This window comes from Hesperophylax consimilis, chromosome 19, assembly GCF_061612785.1.
Source record: "Hesperophylax consimilis isolate HC1 chromosome 19, BYU_Hcon_1.0, whole genome shotgun sequence".
Taxonomy (NCBI): domain Eukaryota; kingdom Metazoa; phylum Arthropoda; class Insecta; order Trichoptera; family Limnephilidae; genus Hesperophylax; species Hesperophylax consimilis.
In genome coordinates this window covers 18,165,952-18,188,820 of record NC_142854.1, presented here as the reverse complement: position 1 = coordinate 18,188,820, position 22,869 = coordinate 18,165,952, and the positions used below count along the sequence as shown (strand labels likewise).

Genomic DNA, 22,869 nt, shown 5'->3' with positions numbered 1-22,869 from the left:
AGGGAACAGCGCTACTTGCGGTGAACGAGCGAACCAGTGCTCAACGGGAAGCCGACGGAACCGGTCTACTGAGAAGATTGATGGGTGAACTCTGGACGACGTGTGGAACAAGTTAGCTAGCTTGATGTTACTGGACATCGTAAATTTTAATTATATTTTCTCAGAGATCAATCCTTGACAGTTCTTATGGTTTATTGAATGTCACATGTACAAAATAATGCTTTGCAATTATACCAATCTGCAGGTGCTTTCGGTGGAACTTTGCATGCGATCTGAGATATTATTCAGTCCTAATTATAGAGATGACAGATAATGAGTTAAGTCTTCATCGGACGTCCCCAACTTCTACCATTCACTCTCTAAACACTCCTGGCACTAATAAGAACAAACTTTGAAATTTTCATCGCAATCGAATGAATGGTGTAGGAAGGCGTACAGGACAAACAAAGACATATTATTTTTTTATATATATATATTTTGTATTTGATTTATAAGTTAACTAATTCACCGTTTAATTAATTAGTTCGCCGTCGTCCTTGTCTGTTATTTGTATAATATAGTAGTGGTCATCCTGAAACAAATAAAATAATGTTAGACATAATTGAAGGCAGTTGTGCAGAAAGCAGCAAAACAATTTTGAAAAAAATAAGATATTGTTATCATCCTAAGGAGCTAGGTCAATCCTATTTTCTGGTAATACAAGCTAGGCTGCTTTCATACAAAAATTTATAGGTATTGCATTCTGAAATATTTGTTGATCGCGAAAAAAAAACATTTTAAAATGTGAAGAAAGCGCCCACGGCAATCAGAAGTCCCATTGGAGGTTCTCATACAACTTTTAAGACCGATTTGATTTAGTGTCCCAGCCTTGTGATCCAGGTTTTGATTTACCCCGTGCTCTGTCTCTCTTATATTTGCCTGACATTGTGTATCCCATTTGAATTTCAAGATTTTGACATATTAGAATAACTAGCTGACGTTGCTGGGCGTTATCCTTAGGTGATAGACTTTTCTGTAGGCCCTCTCAAGATATATAATTCTGGGTGACCGGAAACTCATCAAAATGACAATTCAACACATCAGTAAAAAGTGCTATAAAGTTATGAAAAGTGATTAACGTAGTTTTTGTTTCATCACTTTTCATAACTTTATACATAGCACTTTTTATAGTTGTCATTTTGAGTTATCATGGAACCATAATTCTGTACAAAACATCGATTTTTCTCTACTCTCTATAAATATAATATGCATGTATTATATATGTAAACCTACCGGAAGAAATTTTTTAAATGATAGTGAAAATCCTATCAAAATCCGTTGCGTAGTTTAGAAGAACTAAGCACACAAACAAAGCGGATAAGGACTTTATTTTATACTATTTAGAGATATGTAGTTAGCTATGCTAAACACAGATGGCATTATTTCAGAGCTACTGATATTGCAGAGAACTACTGCAGGGTCATGATAAATACCACTGCTTCTAAGGTTAAGTTCAAAGAAAGATTCCTACCGTCCACTGCCATCATAAGCAAAAGGGCAGCATTTCGAAGGCGTACCGCCGCCCTGGGAACTACAGGGTTTTCCAATAAGAGGTGTTATTTTGATATTCAATCGTAAAAGATCAATGGTTTCGTTGCTTGTGTTGCACGTAGCGCCGTCTTGTTGAAAGTAAACGTTGTCCAGATCAATACCATCCAATTCCGGCCATAAAAAATCATTAATCATCTCTCGATAGCGCAATCCATTCACCGTTACTGTTGCTCCAGCCTCATTTTCGAAAAAGTAAGGTCCAATGACTCCGCCGGACCATAATCCGCACCAAACAGTCACACGTTGAGGATAGAGAGGCTTTTCAACAATAACTCTTGGGTTTTCCGAGCCCCAGATGCAACAATTTTGCTTGTTGACGAAGCCACCGAGGTCGAAATGAGCCTCATCACTCAAGATGATTTGCATTTGATTCACTCAAGTGAATTTTAATAATTTTAATGCATTGTTGAAGCGTGTATCATTCCATTTTTATTAATGGCGTAGTTTCTACTTGTCAAATGTCAAAAAATGACAGCTTTAAAAGTAACATCTACCGAAATAGCGGGCTATTCAAAATAACACCTCTTATTGGAAAACCCTGTATTATGTCATTCATTAGATTCTTTCCTGCCAGAACGACACACTTCTAGTTCAGTGGTTAGATAGAATTAAAATATTACCTCTAAGGTTTCCAAATTTCTTTTCAGATCCGAACCAACAACATCTAGGTAACTAAGTTTATCACTCTGCGCCCCCTCACCACTGTCACTCCCTCCGTCTTCAAACATAAAGTGATCATTCTCGTTATGTTCAAAATCAAAATCTTTGCTGGAACCTTCGTCATTCCAACTCATTTGATCTATATCACAATCGTCACTTTCAATTTGTCCGTCCAACTCAACATCAGAATCGCAGATCGTCCGTTCTCCAAAATTCAAATCTTCAATTTGTTCGGCTTTTTGATTTGTTTCACCGTTTACTTTGACGAGTAAATGAAGGAGTTTCTGCAGGGAAGTTCGCTTGGTGGCCAGCATCGACGCTTCTTCGTTGATGACTTTAATCTCAGCTTTCTGATTTTGCACCTTCCTTTGGGCCATTCGCAGCATCCTTACGGCTTTCTCTGGATTTTGCATTTCATCTGCGGTGAAATCTAATACATATCTACAAACAAAAGAAAACTGGCATATATATATATTAGGCTAAATATTTACTATTTAGAAACACTCTTAATCCCTCAATTTATTCGGTTTTGCAAACAAATATATATATATATATTTTTTTTTTATATTAACTCCACACAGGAGGCCCTGAAGAAAATAATTTCCCTCAGGGCCTATGTCATCTTTGGGGATGCTGTGTGGAGGGTCTTTTTGTGGAGAGGAAGGAGTGGACATGGGTCTTGAAGATTCCCATGTTGTAGGAGGGAGGAAACACAGAGGCCGGCAGTTCGTTCCACAGCCGAGCTGTTGAACTTAAGAACGAATCGTAGAAGCGACCCGTTCTCATGTGACAAATGTCAACCGTGTACAAATGTTGGGTGCTCGTTTGGCGTGTATCCCGACTACGCACCGGTGCCGAAGGGATCAATGACGCTAGTTCCTCAGAGCATCTTCCATTGTAATACCGATAGAACAAGGACAGCATACCTACCTGACGCCTGTGCTCTAAAGATTGCAGTCCGTTTGTTAAGATTGGGGAATCTCCCGTTTTTGCACAGAGTCAAGGGTTTTTTTCAGGTATTTAGGGGCTCCGGACCAGAGATGGCTGCCAAATTCGACAGTAGGGCGCACTTGCGATTTGTACAGGGTCAGCAGTTGTGTACTATTAAAGTATCTGCGGGCCCTGTACAGTACGCCCAGCTTCTGAGAGGCCAGCTTTACTCTGGCTTCGATGGAGCCCCCGTACCTGAGCTGGTCACTTATAGTTACACCAAGCATATCAATGGAAGGCCTGTTCGGAAGATTGCTTCCGTTGAAGGAGACTAGATTATCATTTCGATCCCTTTTAGACGTAATCAGACAGGATTGGGTCTTTGAAACATTAAATTCGACGAGATTATTTTTACCCCAGGAGGAAATACTCTCGAGATAACCGTCCATTCTCTACTTCAAATCCCTCCGAGCCGTTGGAGTTTGTGTGCCCTTTGGGGGCTTGTCAAACAAAAAGCTATCATGAACTGTACTGTCATCCGCGTAACAATGAATCGGTGCACATGTCAAAAGGTCATTGATGTGCAACAAAAACAAAGTCAGAGACAGAACCGATCCCTGTGGGACGCCAGCAGATCTGGTCACCAAACAAGCCATTTCAAGCACCATTTCAATTCTGAATGGTGGTATTACACCAGGGCGATACTAAAACCTTATACTATTTTAAATGAATAAATTGTGAAATAATACAAATTCATCAAATAAAATTTACTTAAGCACGTCGAGATTTGAACTTGCAACCATGGAATTGCTAGTGAGAGCCTTACCTCTCGACTATGGAGGCCGTCTATTTAACTAAAAAAGGGAAATTATTTTCCTCTGGGCCTCCTGTGTGGAGTTAAAATGTACTGTTGAAACTTACCGATATCTTTTAACCTTTCCTAGGGAGACTTTTGGAGGTTTGGGGCGTTTGACTCGGGGTAAATACGACGGTCCCATGTGCTGTAATACAAAAGCCCTAAAAAAACAACAAATTGTTTTTATTTACAACAATCATTTCATCTTAACTAAACAAGGGCAAAAGTAATTACTTAATATGTTACGAAATATAAATTTTAAATACAGTCTCGGGCCCTAGCATGAAAACTAATATAGACACCATAAAAGTAATTTATCAACAATATTGGAGATTAATCGACAATCAAAAAACAAAAAGCTAACGGAGAAACAGACATAACGATAAAATACATTGATTTGTCACCCAGAATAGTCATCATCGCTACAAAGTTAACATAACTTCTATCGATGACACAGTTTTTAAATCCAAAAGCCACTGGAAACTTCTTTAAAAAATGAACAATGAAATCACAGACTACTCGCAAATCTTTAAATGGTATAAAATAAAGTCGATATCCGCGTCTGTCTGTTCGTGCGCTTAGTTCTTCTAGATACATCACAATAATGTACTACGGAATTGTATATCTTAAAAAGGCCTACAGAAAAGTCCCAGACGTTATATGTCTATGTCCTAAGGATAATCCCCAGCAACGACGGGTAGACGTCAGCTAGTAATGAACATAAATGAAATAAGTTCAAACAATATACAGGACATTGTAAATCTATTTTTGCACTTCTTCAAAAATGCATATGAAGAAACTTAATGACAAAATACCCGAATACATATTTAGTAAGACTATACATCAAATTGCCATATATCACACAAAAAATATTGCATAAAGAAATTACTTTCCTTAGACACTGACAAATCTGCTGGCAATATCTAAACCACATATGTACATTACTGTCCAACCATCTCTTGTCCTTTGGATATTTTCCAAACCGCTGGAAATCAAGCTTCATTACCAATCTTCAAAAATGTGGGCCGACACTGATATAACCAATTATCGCCCCATTCGTTTACAATCCGTACTCATCGAATCACTAGTGATTCGATGTTGGGACTCTTGTGCGGTTTCACACAAAAAATATTTGAAAAAAAAAGACAGGGACCCTCACGGGATGTGGAAACAAACTCAAAGGTATGAGGAGAAATGGAAAGTAGCACAATGGACTCATGGCCCGAGTGCTCACAGGAACTATCCTATACTGTCTCCGTTTTAATTTTTTAAAAAGAACGATGATTTCACATGCAATCTCTCTGTGGAACAACTTTATGGGAGTACGTCTCATAATTTAGAATTGTAAAAAATACTCACGTTTTATCGAAAACATAGGGTTCCTCCTCTTTATTTTCATCCACACAAACTTTCGCCACTTCAATCGATGGTTCTATCTTTCCGGCATTTCTATAAAATTCATTTAAAAAAAACCAAATTAAAACAAAATTTATCGATGGTTTAAAACAAGATATTAAAAGACAGAGCACCTGACCGGAGATCAGAAGGTACGGGTTCAATTCCCGTTGGTGGCATTTATTTTTACTCGGGAGATATTTTCAATTTGTATTGATATTTCAGGCCAAGAATATAATAAGAATATATAATATAAAATATCCAAGTGTTACTGGAATCGACAAAATAAATAATAAGAGACACAATCGCTCCGCTATATATGGGGGCTCCTTGTGACCCCCCTTTGGGTGACGCACAATTTTTAACTTCCGGTACATAAAGGTTAACAGGGAGAGGATAATTTAATAAAATAATTAAAGTGGATGGGTACCGGAATTAAGTTAAAAAAAAAGTTTAAATATGATTTCTTACTTTCGTGGTCTGCCTCGTTTCTTTGTTGATTCAATGTTTGTCTTTTTTATATTTGTTAAGGGTTCTTCCACAGTTTTTCCTTTTTTGGCAATTGGTTTAAATTCCTCTTCCCGTTTCTTGTGTGGAGGTGTTTCTTCATTGACATCAACACATGCAAAGGATCCTGAGAAACATCATTAAATTAAATGAATTATTGTATAATTTAAACAATTTCTTTTTTTTTTAAATCTATTTATTATATGTCATTCATCGCTTCCCTGGAGAATGTATTTTGGGATAATCTTATTTGTTGATTGAATCCTTGACTGAAGCTGATATCATACAATGCTTGGTCACCCAGGAAGCGTTAATAGTTGCATGATCTATAAGATCACTGAATCAATAGATATATGGGTATACTGCAGTGGCATGCGTTGCTCTGACCAAAGGAAAATGTCCGCATAAAGTGAGTTAAACGTATTTAGAATAAAGAATTGTAGTATTCGAGCATTTCGCTAGTCTTTACCGAGTACCTTCCGAATGCTAGGCGGACGAGCAGTCGCCGGCCGCTAGCGATCAGAAGCATTTCAACGGCCGAATAGGGTGCCGTCTTAGTGCCTTAGCAATTACTCCTGTATCGTTATATTAAATAAATAGTAATTAGCATCAAAACTATGTATATTATTGATATTAACACACTTCCGGTGAGAAGAGTAGTTCTACCTTTGACACCAGTTCTACTTGAATGGCGGAAAAGGCATTACTGTCAGATAATTTTACTACAATCGCGTTGTAAGGATCGCAACTATATGTATATGCATTTAAAAATGTGCACCGCATATTCCCCATCTTCAAATTCTTGTATTTTGTGTGGAAGAATATTTTATCAAAGGGAAACTATATTTGAACCCCTTAGAAAATGTTTGCAAACGTCATAATATGCCCAAAATCGTTTGAGTGGTTACTTAATTGTACATTTTGTCACAGAAAAACTTACTTTTTCTACGTTTTGGCTGTAGTTTCTTCCCTCCTTTATTACTTAAATTAAAAATGGTCGGTACGGCATCTTTGTTCAGGAACATTCTTCTTAGAACTCCGTGGAAGACGTAGCTATCAGGTGTGAAATGATTTATGCAAATTCTAGAATCTTTGGTTGGCACAAAACCTTTCATTCCTATGTTTTTGAGCCATAGATTTTTTTTCTTTTTATCCCTCGGAAATCTAGAAACAAAGTTTTTTAAAATAGGTAAAGTTGCTGAATTCCTCTGCATGCACGCATTTTTTTAAAGATAATTCAACTTAATTACTACTGGAAATAACAATTTAAGTCAGGGGGAGATGAAAAAAAAAATTATTAGGTTCATAGTTTGGGATATTTTAATAGTAAATTTATGCATATTTCTCAACCCTTTAACTTAACTTTGATTGCGAAAAAATCAACCAGTGAAAATCAAGGTTTTTACTATTTGAAAATGTCTTACTGTTCAAAATTTGTCTGTTTCACTGAGGATTGAACCTTCCTACCCAGGAACTGGAGTCAACATCTCTACCAACCTCGCCAAATTCCGATCAGGTAGGACCGACATTTATTTTGTATATTAACTGCTGTAATGTTATCCGATTTCAGAGAAATGCGTATATGTCGGCTTGTGTGTACACGATTGCCCCCAAAATTTGATAGAACGTATTGTCATGGATAACGAGTCTATCTGCCTAGTTTCAGCTCGATCGGATGTCAGAAAGTGGGTTAATTTTCGCTTCCAAGATTTGCATTAATTCATGACAAAAACAAAAACTGAAATTAATGTAATTTAAAAATGGAACTTTAATGCATCTTTTACCATCTCCTTCGACAAAAATAGTTGTTTCTTGTAGTAATTTAAGTTGAAACTGAATGTTTTTTTCAAAAATTTTGCATTCTAAGCGTGCAGCGAAATTCGGCAACTTTACCAAAAAAACGTGTTAGATAATCTAGAGTGAATAGGATGATGGCTCTAAGAACAAAATCTGATAAGCAAAGGTAATTATTTCCCCAACCGCCGCACTTTTAGGCACAGATTATGGAAATTATATACTTTGTTTTAACAATAGGTGCTTAAGTTTTTAGTTTGGGTTAATTAAGTAATTTAGATTGAAATAAAACTTTCGCAAGTGTAGCTCTCAATACTAAAAATGGACAAAATGCCGGCAAATGGATGGTTTTATAAGGTAAATTTTTAACTTTGATTGAATAAATACGGAATTATAATACTTCTTTAAGGCGATGCCATACGTAGTAATGCAAAATCATGTGTTTTTGGATTGAAAATTTGGTCGCCTAGAAATGTTTCAGATGCTTTAATTAAATACTACGAGTAGAATACATCTTGGCCTTTGAAATGATTGAGTATTTTTTAGATAAGTCTTTTTATAAGCTCAGAAAAAAATAATGTAAAGGCCTATGAAAACTGCTTTAAAGTTCAAAATCTCCTACTTACGAACCCATTTTCAGTTATGATTTTATTGTATAATGTGGCAAATTAAGTTATTTATCAATGATCGAAAAAAAATTAAATATTTATGCCTGAACATCCACAAAATAAAATAAAAGGCACTTTTTAGCCATGTTTTTTTCTTGCATAAATCAAAACAGGCGGATGGTGTTAAGCGGTAATTTAAACCTTATCGCCATCTACGTAAGGGTTGTTATTGATAGCGGCTCAATTTAAAATATTACACGACGTATTGCATCGCCTTAAGCAAAATATCATATCATAAACCCCTTTGATTTTGGCCAGATCAAACAGAATTTCCGAAAATTACTAAGGATGAACACAATGAAACACTTATTATTATTAGTAAACATTAAAACATATATTTATTATTACTATTGGTAAACAAAACATCACTTTTTAACATATGTGGCACTAGATGCTACTGCTTTTAATAATCGTTTATTGCCTGAAATTGTATCTTTAAATTCAGTGCAACTGACATTTAAATTGAAGAAAACACATAATTCGGTTTTTACGGTATTCACACCTAGTAGATTTCTTTCGTCAGTGCATACATTACCCATTACACTAAAAACTCTTTCTACGTAGGCATTGGAGACGGGAACACTGCACACATATTGTACCATTTTCAACAGATTTGGTGCCGATTCATAGTTGAAAAACCTACACCACATATTAATGGATGTTCCTTCAAGTGAAAGAAAAATACTTTGAAGTGCAGGCAGTTCCTCGTAAAGATTTTCAGGAGGAATTTGCTACTTCCATGGGGACAATGACCATAATTCAATTAGTTAATCTAGCATAAAATCTTCCACGTTAAATATCCAAGCAACTGAAAGTTTTCTAGGTATTGTTTTCAAAAGGGTAACAATTTTCAATATAGGCTTTGGTAAATGTTAAGAGCGTTTTCTCGTGAATGAGGTATATATATCGCGTATTTTAAAAAAAAACGGACATTCTACTGTCCGGTTTTCCAAAATTTTCTAGACCGGAGAGCCGTTCAAAGAACCGTACTGTCCAAAACCGGACATCTGGCAACCCTAATCTATCCCGAAGCAAACCGTTGTTTCTTGTAGTAATTGAGTTGAAATGAGGTGTAATTTCCATAATCTGTACCTATTAAGCGCGGCGATTAGGGAGTTTTATCATATGATGGCTGTATAAGCCTAATACGAGTTTAGTCTAAGTTTAAATAGTTGTATAGTATAATTTTTAAATGTTTGTTTAGAAGGTCAGACATTTCGGAACTAGTTTGTTGTTTAAAGTGTTATTTTGTACGTAAACTTACCCGAAAAAATCCATAAATTTTCCTGCTACAAACGTATTTTCACATCCATGACAGCAACATGAAACGACCATCTTCATTCAGCTATTTATATATGGAAATCAATAAAAACAAGGTAGTTTTTGACAACAGAACCCAAATGATCTCAAACGTCAAATATTAACTGACACTGACAACTGACAACCATAGATAATAGATATACCAACCTCTGACAACTAACTAGAGATGGTCGTTATTTCTGTATCGAGTCTCGGCGACTGCGATTGCTGGAACGCCCGATAATTTTTCCGTGAAACCGGTTCTTTTTGGAACTGGATAAAAAAGGTACCTATCTACATATTCATATGGTAGGTACCAACCTACATATTCACCGTAACCATGGCTCAATTGAACGGTTACTCTTTTTCATCAGGAGATATTAAGAAAATATTGAGCTGGTATCGTGGCTCCCACTATTAATAAAATAAGTCATGACCAGAGATGTGCAAAATGGGTACCCAAAACCATTTGAAATGCAAAATGGAAATGGGTCAAAACTTTTCCATTTGAAAATGCAAAATACCTATTTTCAAAATGCATTGAAAATGCAAAATGGTTTCTCAGGTCAAACAATTAAAGTAATTATAGAGTTTTTAAACAGTTTTGTCATTTAATAATGGACATCAATGTAGAACAAACATATTACATGATGGTTAATCAAAAAATGCCACGACTACGGATTATGAACCACAAAAAATTTGCGCGGGACAAATGTTGCCAACGTAAAAACATAGAAACTGCTATCTAACATTTAATATTACAGCGTCATGGGCCCCATGTTCAGTATTTTTTGTAATGGTATCACTCAATTGCCAGGGCTCCTACCAGGGAGCAACTTGACAAATGTTAATTATCTCTCATAGCGAGGTTGAGGACCGAATGATATTTGGGGCTTATGAAAAAAAGATGAGTGGAGATAGTAGGAAGAATGTTGCAAAAAAGAATTTAAAATGGAAAATGCATTGAGAAAAGCATTTAAAATGCAAAATGGTTTTTAGAAAGGCATTTAAAATGCAAAATACCCATTTTGCATTTCCATTTGAAATGGATTTATTTGAAATAAACTACATCTCTGGTCATGACCCATCGCTATATTGGTGTTTGCACTCTGAGCTTTGTGTTTGATATTGCACTCTTCCAATAATTATGTATAGTACAATGCATCAAATGACGCCATTGAATGCTACCAGCGTATCTGTATATTATCCGTATATCTGTGAAAATATTGTAATACCAGCAGACTAATATATCAGTATTATTAGGCAATACACTGAAAGAATAGTTTAACCCAGGTTTATCATGGGCCAATATTTTGGGTGAGTCGTGCCATCTAACTCGCTCACGCTATTACCAAAGCTGAGGAGATAGACATTACCCTACGCAGCGGGAACCAAATAGAAGTGTGTCAGTCTGAATCTGATTCCAAAGGCATTTAACTCATTCAGATTCACTCGTTTCGAGCCGTGGGTGAATCTAAAATACCTCCCCTTAACCTGGATCGATTCCGATTCCTCGTCGGTGAGTAAATCTGATAACTTTCCTGACTCTTATCGTTCCCAACTCCGCGGCGTTCCACCAGATCCAGTGAGTCCGGCGAACCGAAAGAAACATATAGAGTAATGTAAATCGGCATAACCCAAGTCTTCTCCGGAAGTGTTCGTTGATAAAATGTGTTTTATAAAATTAACATTTTGATAATGACTTCATGAAAACATTAAATGTGTAAAAAATCGTAAGAATAATTGGCGAAAAAATGGTATTGCTTCTTGACATGTCAAAGGTAAAATAAATAAAAATATTTTGAAACACCATTTTACTTTTTACAAATTTTTATTTAATAAACATAAGTAAGCTTTACCGATACACAAACATTAAACAATATACCCAATTTTCTTGTAACCTAGCAACATTACATTTTTTTTTAAATTAATACATTTAGTTTTTAAATTTCAAATAATAATTTTGTCTCCTAAAATTTATCGTAGGTAGGTATTTCATCGCTTGTCTGGATATGAATTTCTCAAAGCATTAACATTACTTCATCAGTTCCAATTTTCAAAATGTGAAATCGTATTCGACAAAAGCTATGTACAATAATTTTTTATACATATGGCAATTTCAAGTTTTTAAATCGTTTTACAAACAAGGTTACTTTTTATAAACATTATGTCTTTTGTAAAAATAAAGTTAAGTTTAATACAAAATAATAATTTAATCCAATGACAAATTTATACGAATTTGTTCACAAGGCGTAAACCAACCTTTAATATTAATTTAAATACAAAAATATGTATTGAAGACTATTTTCCAAAATTGAAATCAATTATGGCCGGTATTTCAGTTGCTTCTTAAGCTCAGCTTTAGGACCAGCACTCAAAAATGGCCTCAAGGCTAAACGTAACGTTCACTATAATCTACCAATTCATAGACGGCGCTCTGAGAACTTTTGATCACTGGAAACCACGTTATACATTTTCTTAACAACCCGTTTATATTCGAGACTGCTATAAACTGTGCATTTTTGAGTGTTGAGCGTTAATGTATGATAACAATAATATTTGGATGATTTCTGTAGCGCCGATTTAGTGAAAAACCACCTTAAGGGCGCACTTAACCTTTGTCAAGTAGTTTGACCAATCTGACTTGTGACATTCTCGAGTACACTGAAAAACCGGCTGTAAGGGAATCCTTCAGCAATTTTTAAACATAAATAATAATAAATTTACTTTATTAAATTATGGTGGTGATTGTAAAATTACAACACCTCACATCGTATCACACATTTTTACGTTCCGGGGATCAACAAACAATACCGTGAAGTCGTATGATATAGAGGGTACTGTGTACTTGTGGGTGCTAAGCATAGATAATAGAAACAAAGGAGATGGGTCATGAATGGGTATGAAACCGCAGGCACAGCGCATGTCGCCTATATCATTCACTCATACTACACCAAACAACTTTCATTGCGTAGCCGCTTTGATAGCTCGTCGTAGCATGGCATATCTTCTTTTTTTCTATTATCCATGATTACAATATCTGCTTAGTGATTAACCTTTACTTAGTTTCTAAAAACTTGGGTTTTCTCCCCAAGATCTTCAATTGGTAACGTCAGTAATATTTTTAGAGTCTTGAAAAATGTCAAGTTAAGGTATTATTCGTCAATCCCCCGTTCCGAGATCCAATCTTTGTAGCAGTTCCGCAGCCTCTAATATCTCGGGCGGCTATCCCTGGAGTAGGACCTCCTTCCTCGGGGGAGCGGAGAGAAGGACCGGGACCGGGAGCGGCTGCGGCTGGGCGAGCGCCGCGATGAGTAGCGCGGCGAGTGGCGCCCCCGGGAGTAGGAGCGACGGCGGGGGCTTCCGCTGCGGCTGCGACTTCTCGATCTAAACGGGACAATTAAATGTTAATATTTACGATATCTATGACTTTGACCTATCGAATGGTGACATCTGTGCTTCTGTTAGTTAAATGAAGGTTGCACATCAAACAAAGTTACATACAGAAATCAATAAATAAATAATAGAAAACTAGCAGATAAAAACCTGCTAACGCCATTTGCTGTTTGAAAACATTAACAGTTCTTTTTGAAATTAACAGAGGGCGCCACTTCCATTTGCAACAATCCTAAACTGTACAATCATTAAAATAATAATACTCATCGATCGGATAAGAAAGTCTGAAGACAAAGTCCTTGCTTGTTGGCAGGCTGAGATTTAGGTTTTTTTGCATTGATGCAGGCTCAGTTTCGCCCTGACAAAATAATATCAGATTTTAGTATTATAAATCAACCTATGCAATCAAAAATATTAAAATTTTGAACGCAAACATAGATAAAAGCTTACTGATAATTACCACTTTGCACCAAACTAAAAAACATATTCAATTAGACAAAGGTACTATTATAAAAGTCGAAATCTGTCACTTCATTTTTCTTTCGTTTTATAAAAAATATTGAAATTTGCAAACCTTGAATAAATATTTTCCAAATGTTTTTATTAATAGATTATTTCAATTTTTTCGGGAGCATCTGTGGTAAACTTTTGAATGCAAATACAAAGCGTAATGTTCTCTCTTTCTAACACTGTTCAAATCATATATCTTACAGTAATACAAAGTGAGATAACATAACTTATGATTCCGTGTCAGATGGAGAGAAATATCTCCCAAAATGACTCTAGGGGGTTTGCTGTTTGCAAATGTCTGTAAAAAGCAGTTACATCGAGTCTTGCCATACTCAAATAGAAGGAAACTATTATCGAAAGCCGGCATATTCAATCGGTAATCTGAAACAATACTTTCAGTTCTCGGCACATTACAGAGACATCAGGTTGAGGGTGTTCGGCATTTCAAATGTTAATAAGATTCTAAGAGGCTTCTCAGTTACAAATAACTATGAATTTTTAATTTTTTATAGCAAAGGAATTCTGTATCTGGATTGAAATAGCACATCGGACATTGATTGACCGGGTGTTTTGGATTCCAGCTTTGTTCTTGCATTCTTATTTAACAAATCTGCCATCAATGGGCAGTTTGTGGCTTTCTAAATGAATGCGGAATAATTGATACATATATATATATTATTTGCAATTACGTTTATCACCTATGCTTTGTCATCCATGACCAGGGCTAACCAGGGATAAATACCTGAAGAAAATCCCAACTTGTCGTTAACACTGCCGAAAGCAAGGATTCGAACCAAAGACAAATCTTATAGAATCAAAACATTTCATAGTGATAAGCTATTTTTTTCTTGATCTGAATTGCATATAAATTAATATTTTAAAAACATAATTTTAAAACAACACACAAATTATTCCTACGTTTAAGAATAGGGTTTCTTTTAGATTGTTATAACATATTATAAAAAATAACAATGAATAATATTATGAGATTAAGTACCAAGGCACACGTCTCGTAGTGATGTGCTGTCGTCGGGGAAGAATAAAGGGTGGTTGGGGTGGTGATTGGAGCGTGGGGCGGCCTTCGGTGGGGGGTGGCGGTTGGTAGTTGACCAGCCAGTTGACTTGGCTAGTAGTCGCGCGCGCTCGACAGCCTGCGGCTCTTTTTATTTTAAATTGATGAATTTTCTCCACCGCAATGTGGCAACACAGAAGTGTGAAAAGTGTTGTGCAATTCATATCAAATGTTATCAACACTCCAACATGAAATGAAGTAATTTTCTAATGATTTTAAAGTGAGACTTTTACTTGGTTAAACAGAACAAATGTATATGTTTATTCATTTGAAAAATTTACAGGGTTTAAAGAAAGCGTAAATCAATGACTTATTCCTTTTTTAAGAAAACAATCAGTCTTTCGTTAGTTTTATGAGAAAACAATTTGTCTTTTAATCGTTTCGTACGAAAATAATCCGTCTTCAATGATTTCTTGCAAAAACAATCAGTCTTTCAATCGTTTGGTGCAGAAACAATCTATCTTTCAACGGTTATGTATGAAACCAATCATCACAACAATGAGGTCAACTGCAATAATTAGCAGTAGTAGTAGTTTAAAATCCGTATGGTTGATAATAACGGGAATTAGGTGATGACTGCCCCAAGAAGCTGACGCATCAGCGAGATGATGTCTATGAGGAACTTGGGTGGTTCCAGCGATGGTTGGGTGGGGGCCGGTTGGTGTTGTGGTGGAACGGTTGTTGTGTTGTTGGTGGTGATGGTTGTTGACGATGGTGCTTGTTGAAGTTGGTGGCACCTGAAAACGTCCCAACACCCAGCAACGTCAGTTAATTTGTTGTGGTTGCCAACAGTGCCACACTGCCACTCTCTATCCCCCGTGTTCGGTTGCGCATATTGCCAATGATCAAATTACTATTGGTTTTTAAATCGTTAATCCAACATGATATTAATATTAATCACAATAACATCAACTTGCAAACAACGTGTTTCACTTTTCAAGATCATTAAATTTACTATTTTATTTAATAATTAAACCTCTTCAAATTATATTTTCCATAATTGTCAAGTTCCAGATGATGAATGTAAAAAATAGAGATTCTAAACCAATAGCATTTATATCAATAATCCAGTATCCATAAATCACCCAAATCCAAAAAAATAGCAATTTAATATAATGACTAGAACGCGGATTCGACCGGGAAAAATTAAATTATTTTCTCCACTGGTAATCCGGGTCCTAATGATGGCATTAAGGCCGCTCCCTCATGGGTCGGTAGGGAATCGACATAAACCAGGTGCAGTAAGAAAGCATGAAACGCAATTACTTAACACTGCTCGAGTGCCAATAGAAGTAAATGCAACAAAGCATTCTCGATATCACGCACCCGCTTTACATTGGATTCCTTTCTGACCCATGAGGGAGCGCCTAAGAGGATGATGATGATAACAAATATGTTCCATCCACATTCAATTCAATAGCATTCCACATTCAATTCAATTGCACAACATCCAAATTCAATACCACAGCATTCCAAATTCAATCCTTAGCATTCCAAATTCAATTCCACAGCATTCCAAATTCAATTGCATAGCTTGGTTAAAATAAATGTATCTGGATTGAAATAGCACATCAGACATCGATAGTCCGGGTGTTTTGGATTCCAGCTTTATTCTTGCATTCTTATTTAACAAATCTGCCATCGATGGGCAGTATGGGGCTTTCTGAATGAATGCGGCGTGGAAAAATAAAATTTGTTATATACAAAACTGCTTTTGCGATAACATACAAAAGACGAGGAGTTTGAGCATATAATTCTTAACATTTGATAAATACATACATATACCAATCTTACATCAGATGAACTCACAATCAAAAGTATATAAATTATCATGGACTCATTCCAATATCATACCAGTTATCAAATTAGAGATTGAATTGAAAGGGAGATGATATAAGATAAGATGGGAAAAGAAAGCGCAAAGTATGCATACCTATTTCTGCCCTCTCTTCTCGTTCTTCCTGAAGACATCTCCACACGGATCCTTGTTCCACAACACCGTCTGAAAATAAATTAAAAAAGACTTATATGAACATCAGAGAAATGATGTGTTGTGTGGGTGTCCCAGTGGAAGTGACCCTGGAGCAGACCGAGGAGCAGACCGAGGAAGTGGTGAGAAATATCCAGATATGCTGGACATCCTTATGGGTCTTACAGACCACTCCATCTGGTCGGTTCAACCCAGGTCCAACCGCACGCAATGCACCTCCACATGATTCAACCCAACCAGATTGATAACAGCCGCTCAACCAAATTTACTTTTCTGATAGCTCCATAAATACACACTAATTATTTAAAAAAACACTTTGTATCAGTTCAATTAGAATGAGGAGCATTTATTTCAGTCTACTGTGAAACAAAATAATGCATTTTAATAGCTATTTTGTTTACTAGGCGGCTATTTGTTGTTCACTACAATTATTAATGACATTTTTTAATGTTAGTTTTTTGCCTCTTTTATTTAAGATCTGTTTGTGTTTGAACAGATGGGGCTGTTATCTTTATAATATAGGTATATAAAAACACATGTATTCGAATGCAACGCTGTGTCAAAATTTCAAAGCAATCGGTGAAGAAATTACGGAGATTTAAGATTTTCAACAAATGAACATTTACATTTTGGTTTATATAGACAGACTAGCTGTACCCCGCCACACATTGCTGTGCCTCAGTCCTTCTGTGCAGATAGAGAAACAATAGCGCGTGTTGCTTTTACTTCTTTTAATTTCTCATAAAACATGCCTCTGACCAAAACTATAGGGGTAGAATATTATCTACTTAATAAAATTAAAAATAGTTTTTATACCCCCATTTTTGGATTAAAATGTTTAAAAAAAGATTAGCATTTATGAAGAGAATAGGAGAATGTAATAATTAGATAAGAACAAGTAATCATGATAGAAATATATATAAATAAAAATGTAAATGTTCAAAATCATAAATCTCCAAAAGTCCTTCACCGATATGGCTGAAAATTCCAAACTTTGTTTTTATTAGTGCCAGGAGTGTTTGGATAGTAGACACATGAGGAATGCTTATAACGTACTATCTCTGCACCGTAATGACATACGGAGGCGAATTCAAGTCAAAGTAATGTAGTTTTTTAACAGTACCATTGTGGTAGACAGAAGTGGATGGTGGAAGAAGTCGGAGACGCCTGAGAAAGACATTAACAAGTCTGCTAGTATTATAATGAAATAGCTATTTAAATGCATTATTTTGTTTCACAGGAGACTGAAATAAATGCTCAATTATCAAAGCAAGTGTTTTTAAAATAATTTGTACGTATTGACAAAGTAAGCGTAGTTTTGTTCCCCACTCCCAGATTAACTCCTCGTCCAGAGAAAAGCCCGAGGGCTTTGGGACGAGGAATACAGGTCTGAGTATGGAGGTACCGTGTTCTAGCACACTTATGACTCTTTCATTTCTTAAGTAAATCAGAAATGGATCTAAGGAGTGTGCACAATATATAATCATCTAAATATACAACAAAATCTAAATATACAACAAAATCAGGTAAATATCCAAAACTAATACATTTTTTTAGTGTTTCTTAAGGCGATGCACTACGTCGTGTAATATTTTGAATCGAGCCGCTATCAATAACACACCTTACGTAGCTGGCGATAAGGCTTAAATCACACCATCCACCTGTTTTGATTTATGCAAGAAAAAAACATGGCCAAAAAGTGCCTTTTATTTTATTTTGTTAATGTTCAGGCATGAATATTTAAATGTTTTTCCATCATTTTATAAATAACTTAATTTGCCACATTATAAAATAAAATCATAACCGAAAGTAGGAGATTTTGAACATTAAAGCAGTTTTCATAGGCCTTATACATTATTTTTTCTGGGCTTATAAAAAGACTTATCTAAAAAATAGTGGATTATTTCAAAGGCAAAGATGTGTTCTATTCGCGGTATTTAATTAAAGCATCTGAAACATTTCCAGGATCAAACCACATAATTTTAAATTACTACATAGTGCATCGCCTTAATATGAATATTGTATTGAAAATTACATAAAATGAAAATTTGCTTTCAACGTATGGGATTTCAGCCATATACAATAATAGACAGAATTTTGAAATAACACTTTTGATTTGATTTAATTACAATAAAAACCAACTACATATTTAAATCCAGGGGAGTGGAAAATAATGCGTTAAAGTTCCATTTTTTGTCAATCAAAGTTTCAAAATTGAATGCAATTTGATAGCTCAGCCATGTTTTCTTATTGAGCGTGAACAGCGATTCTAAATGTTTACCCTTAATTACTATAAGCCAATTATTTACATCTGAGGGATGGAATATGCTGCATTTAAAGTTATATAACGAATAGCCAATAACGATGCGTGAATAGACCAAATATGCCTGCCTGAAGAATGTGTACGGCTGTAAAAGCTATATTTTCATGAACGCCTGTCGTTTTGATAACATTTGGTCCACTGGCAAACAAAACTGTAACAAAAATCCATATGAATAATTGTATTTATTGAAATAATAAGTGATTTTGGAGCACATACGAATGGAAAGAAATTCCATCAGATTTGGTAGGTTTTGCTCGAGAATGATTTGTGCAGCTCTCAAAAGCACAGGAAGGCATTTTAACACAAAAAGGAGCCTAGAGCAACGTGGTTGTGGCACTGGTGACAGCTTGTCTGACCAACGAACTTGTGTGCGATACTAAACGCAGTAAATCTCAACTGTGTTCACTGGACCTAGTTCGGTGAAACCACGCGCGTTGTGTCGGTAACATATTTCAAAGACAAATTTGACACGCGGGTTAAGCGCTTGTTATATGCCAGCGGATTTTCTCAAACTGTCAAAATCTCTTCATTTTTTTGTCGCTAGAGGGCGGTAGTTGTACATTAATGAACTTGTCAAAATACAACGTCAAATGTGCGTCATGATCATGTCCCGCATCATCACGTACGCAATTGGAAATATTAAGTAAAACAAACAGCTTAGTAAAAAGGTATGACTTATTTGCAGAACCTACTATTTTGGTAAAGCATTTACTTTGACATTTTTTATAAATGTTTATCATTCACTTGCTGTTGTTAAATCTAATTAGATTTGAACGGCTTTTGGCTTTACGAATCGCATTTGAGAAACATTTCCTATACAAAGAAAGGTTGTTTTGCACGGTGTTCGGAAACTCGTGGTATAAACGGTATAACTTGTGAATGAATCTACCTTTCATTTAAAGTCAATTTTGGGTTATGATCTTTTTTATTTGAGCTTTCGTTTTCGAGAAAATCGAAGGCGGATTTATTTGGTAGATTTATAAATTTTCTATTTGAAAGAATATCTATACATATTAATAATATTGACCTCGAAAAATAAAAGAAAGTTTTTTTTAAATTTATATATTTGTTAAATTATTCAGTGTTAACTAAACAATAATCTGTTTTAACCATGGCAGTATCGTGCAAGGCATACTAGTACTGTATCAAAATATAACTAGCCGTTGGAAATAATAGTTATATTCATTTAACGACCAACGCTATTGAAAAAAATTACGTCAATGGGTTGAAATATAATACCTAAATACAAATATTATTCAACGAATCCACGATTCGACCTATTGTTTAAGATGTATTGACGCGTAATAAATATATGAAATGGTGAATCATTTAAATTTACTGAATTTAAAGTTACTGTTCTTTATACAAATAGAACGGCGACATATGCTATAAATAAATAAATATGCGCCTCACAATTTTTGCCTCATTTGGGTGTTTAAAATGTTACCTGGCTATTATAGACTTAGAGGCCTTGTGTTTTCTCGGTAGGGAAAAAATTGTTTCCTAAAAAACCCTTATTATTTGGAACTTTACAACACAATACGTAGATAGAATATCTTTGATTTGACAAAGTGTGAATGGTTACGTGTGTATACGCAGAAAGGTGATATAATCGTAAATTTACTTATAAAGTTTTTTTTGTCTGTTTAATCTAAAGATAAAAAAAACGGTAATAAACTTGTTTACTCCTTATATGAATACGCCTTACCATGTAAGGTCGGAATAGTGAAAAACTTGACATGTTATCACTTAAAATTGCCGATTTTACCAAACTAAAAATGATTTGGCGTGAGATGGTAATTTTTGGTTTGATTACCAAACGCGCTCACAACTGAGTCAGAGCGACAATGAATTCTCACACACACTTGCATAAAGGGCACGCAAATCAACATCGTGACGTTCGTGCTAACCGTTAGGAAAAGGTACGCACAACGCACATTGAATATTGTATTTTATTCGTTTCAAAGAATATGACAGTTCAAAAAATACAATGCGACAAATTTATGTGAAAAGAGTATTTGTGAGTACTTAGCGTTTTTGTAGCTTCCTAAAATTATTGCAATGCTTCAAGTGAGTCGGTATTCTACTTTTAGACCCAGAAATGAAACATTTTGATGGCATTTTAGAAATATATACGCCGTAAAACAAGGAGCGTATAGTCCCACTACCGTTCTCGGGGGCTTCTCACCCGTAATAAGTGAAACAGTGTAAATGTGTTGAAAATTTGGTGCAAGATGAAGTATTTATTTAATTGTTAATATCCACAGATATCATAACGATAATAAGAGGCCGTACTTCTACAGATGTGTGTATTATATACATATTTTAAATTAAAAATATTGTGTAAAACCGTTTTTAATGCGATAATCATGGATCGAAGTTTTAAAAGTGGGTTGTATGGTGTATCAATGTTTTTATTTTTTATAGTCGAATGCCTACAACAACTACAAAAAAAAATAGGCAGACTGAAAAATAATAGTCCATTAATTGGTATTAAAAAATATGAAGTCTGAGAATGACATACGAAAGGTAGTAAAAGCCGTTTTCCAGCAAATCACCATTATGCCCTATAACCCACTCCACGTTTTTTTATTTGGCTAAAATTATAATTGTGTAATTTTCAATGTTACTCACGTGCCATCCAGACCCCGTACAGAGTCTTCTGCGTCTCTCGTATCCTCAAATTCAACAAAGGCAAAACCTGGTGGATTTCTTGCAACCCACACATTTTTGATCGGACCATACTTAGCGAAAACACGCTCGATTTCGTATTTTGAAGCAGAAGATCCGAGATTTCCTACGTACACCTTGCAGTGCAGATCCCACTCTCGAAATCTTGACATCCTGCAAAAAAAAACACAATTATCGAACCTGATTTCAATTTTACCACAATCGCCATTTTTTAACGTAGATTTCACATAATCCATAAAAAAAAACATCACAAAACTAGCTATGGCGGTTAAAAATGGAAAAAAAAAACTTACTTTGCTGTTTGGAATGAAGATATTAAAACTGTTTGGACGATTTTAAGCAAAATTAGAGTTTTCAAAAAACTATATTTGCGAATAGCCGCGCTGTCACGAACACACGCCGTGCGCCAGTATTGTAAACAGTGTTGCCAACGGATCTTGGCCTAATGTCGCCGTTTTTCAAACATTAAGTAGCCGAATTTCAGTTGCAGTAATTCTAATGAACTCGCATAAATTCTGCCCACATATTCCCCACAAATATTCTCCGTGAGCTTGATTCCCTTTAACTTTTCTCCGAAGTAGCCTAATAAGCGACCAGTCGCCTTCTTTTAAATTTTTTCGTCGCCGATTCTCGCTCTGGGTAACCTAAATGGCGATAAATCGCCTACGTTGGCAACACTGCTAAGCACCATGTTGGGAAGTAGCTACCTTTTCCGGCCGGTCCAATGAGACCACCCGCAGGATATTATTCATCTTCCAATTCTGCCAACCATACGAAAATTTTATTAGCTAGATTTTTTGGCATTTTCGGCCAGTACCTGCTTCATTTTTCATAAAATAAACACTAAAAATTGATAAAAAAGGGCTTTGATATATTTTCTCAAATGGTTATTCTACTTTATTTTTATAATAGTGCCTCTAACTTATAATTTAATGTTTATAAGCTGTTTGGTTTTGAAACGACAATGCATAAGTATGCAGGAACTATGTTATTTTTCCATTACCGACTTATCTCCAAACGCCTTGCAAGAAAAATATTTCAAATTTAGAACAATAAACTGTATGCTTTTGTTTGGAAAATTCTAGGCCAAAATTTAATCAAGTCAAAACGGATACGAAGATGAGCAACGAATTTAAAAAAGACAAATTGAAAATGCTAAGACGCATCAAAAAGTTTGCCCCATCGCCC

General features: G+C 35.4%; 2 protein-coding genes across 3 annotated transcripts; both read right to left on the bottom strand.

The window, feature by feature from the left end:
- Nucleotides 1-494: 494 nt before the first annotated feature.
- Nucleotides 495-9,829, bottom strand: LOC149414929 (uncharacterized). The gene is made up of 7 exons (XM_089643294.1): nucleotides 9,665-9,829; nucleotides 6,879-7,102; nucleotides 5,903-6,065; nucleotides 5,396-5,485; nucleotides 4,102-4,197; nucleotides 2,211-2,691; nucleotides 495-571 (listed from the first exon to the last, which is right to left on the bottom strand). Exons 1-7 carry the CDS (start codon nucleotides 9,739-9,741, stop codon nucleotides 512-514), a joined length of 1,191 nt encoding a protein of 396 aa, XP_089499420.1. The 5' UTR covers nucleotides 9,742-9,829; the 3' UTR covers nucleotides 495-511.
- A 1,724-nt stretch (nucleotides 9,830-11,553) lies between these two features.
- Rbp1 (RNA-binding protein 1) lies at nucleotides 11,554-22,792 on the bottom strand. 2 transcript variants are annotated; one of them, XR_016303890.1, is made up of 5 exons: nucleotides 21,975-22,788; nucleotides 21,625-21,834; nucleotides 16,611-16,679; nucleotides 14,603-15,414; nucleotides 12,947-13,086 (listed from the first exon to the last, which is right to left on the bottom strand). XR_016303890.1 is itself a non-coding variant. In XM_089643264.1 (4 exons), exons 2-4 carry the CDS (start codon nucleotides 21,831-21,833, stop codon nucleotides 12,909-12,911), a joined length of 456 nt encoding a protein of 151 aa, XP_089499390.1. In that variant the 5' UTR covers nucleotide 21,834; nucleotides 21,975-22,792; the 3' UTR covers nucleotides 11,554-12,908. The 2 variants fall into 2 exon arrangements, 1 of the variants encoding a protein (XP_089499390.1); XM_089643264.1 differs by lacking the exon at nucleotides 14,603-15,414 and having other exon boundaries at nucleotides 11,554-13,086; nucleotides 21,975-22,792.
- Between the last annotated feature and the right edge of the window lie 77 nt (nucleotides 22,793-22,869).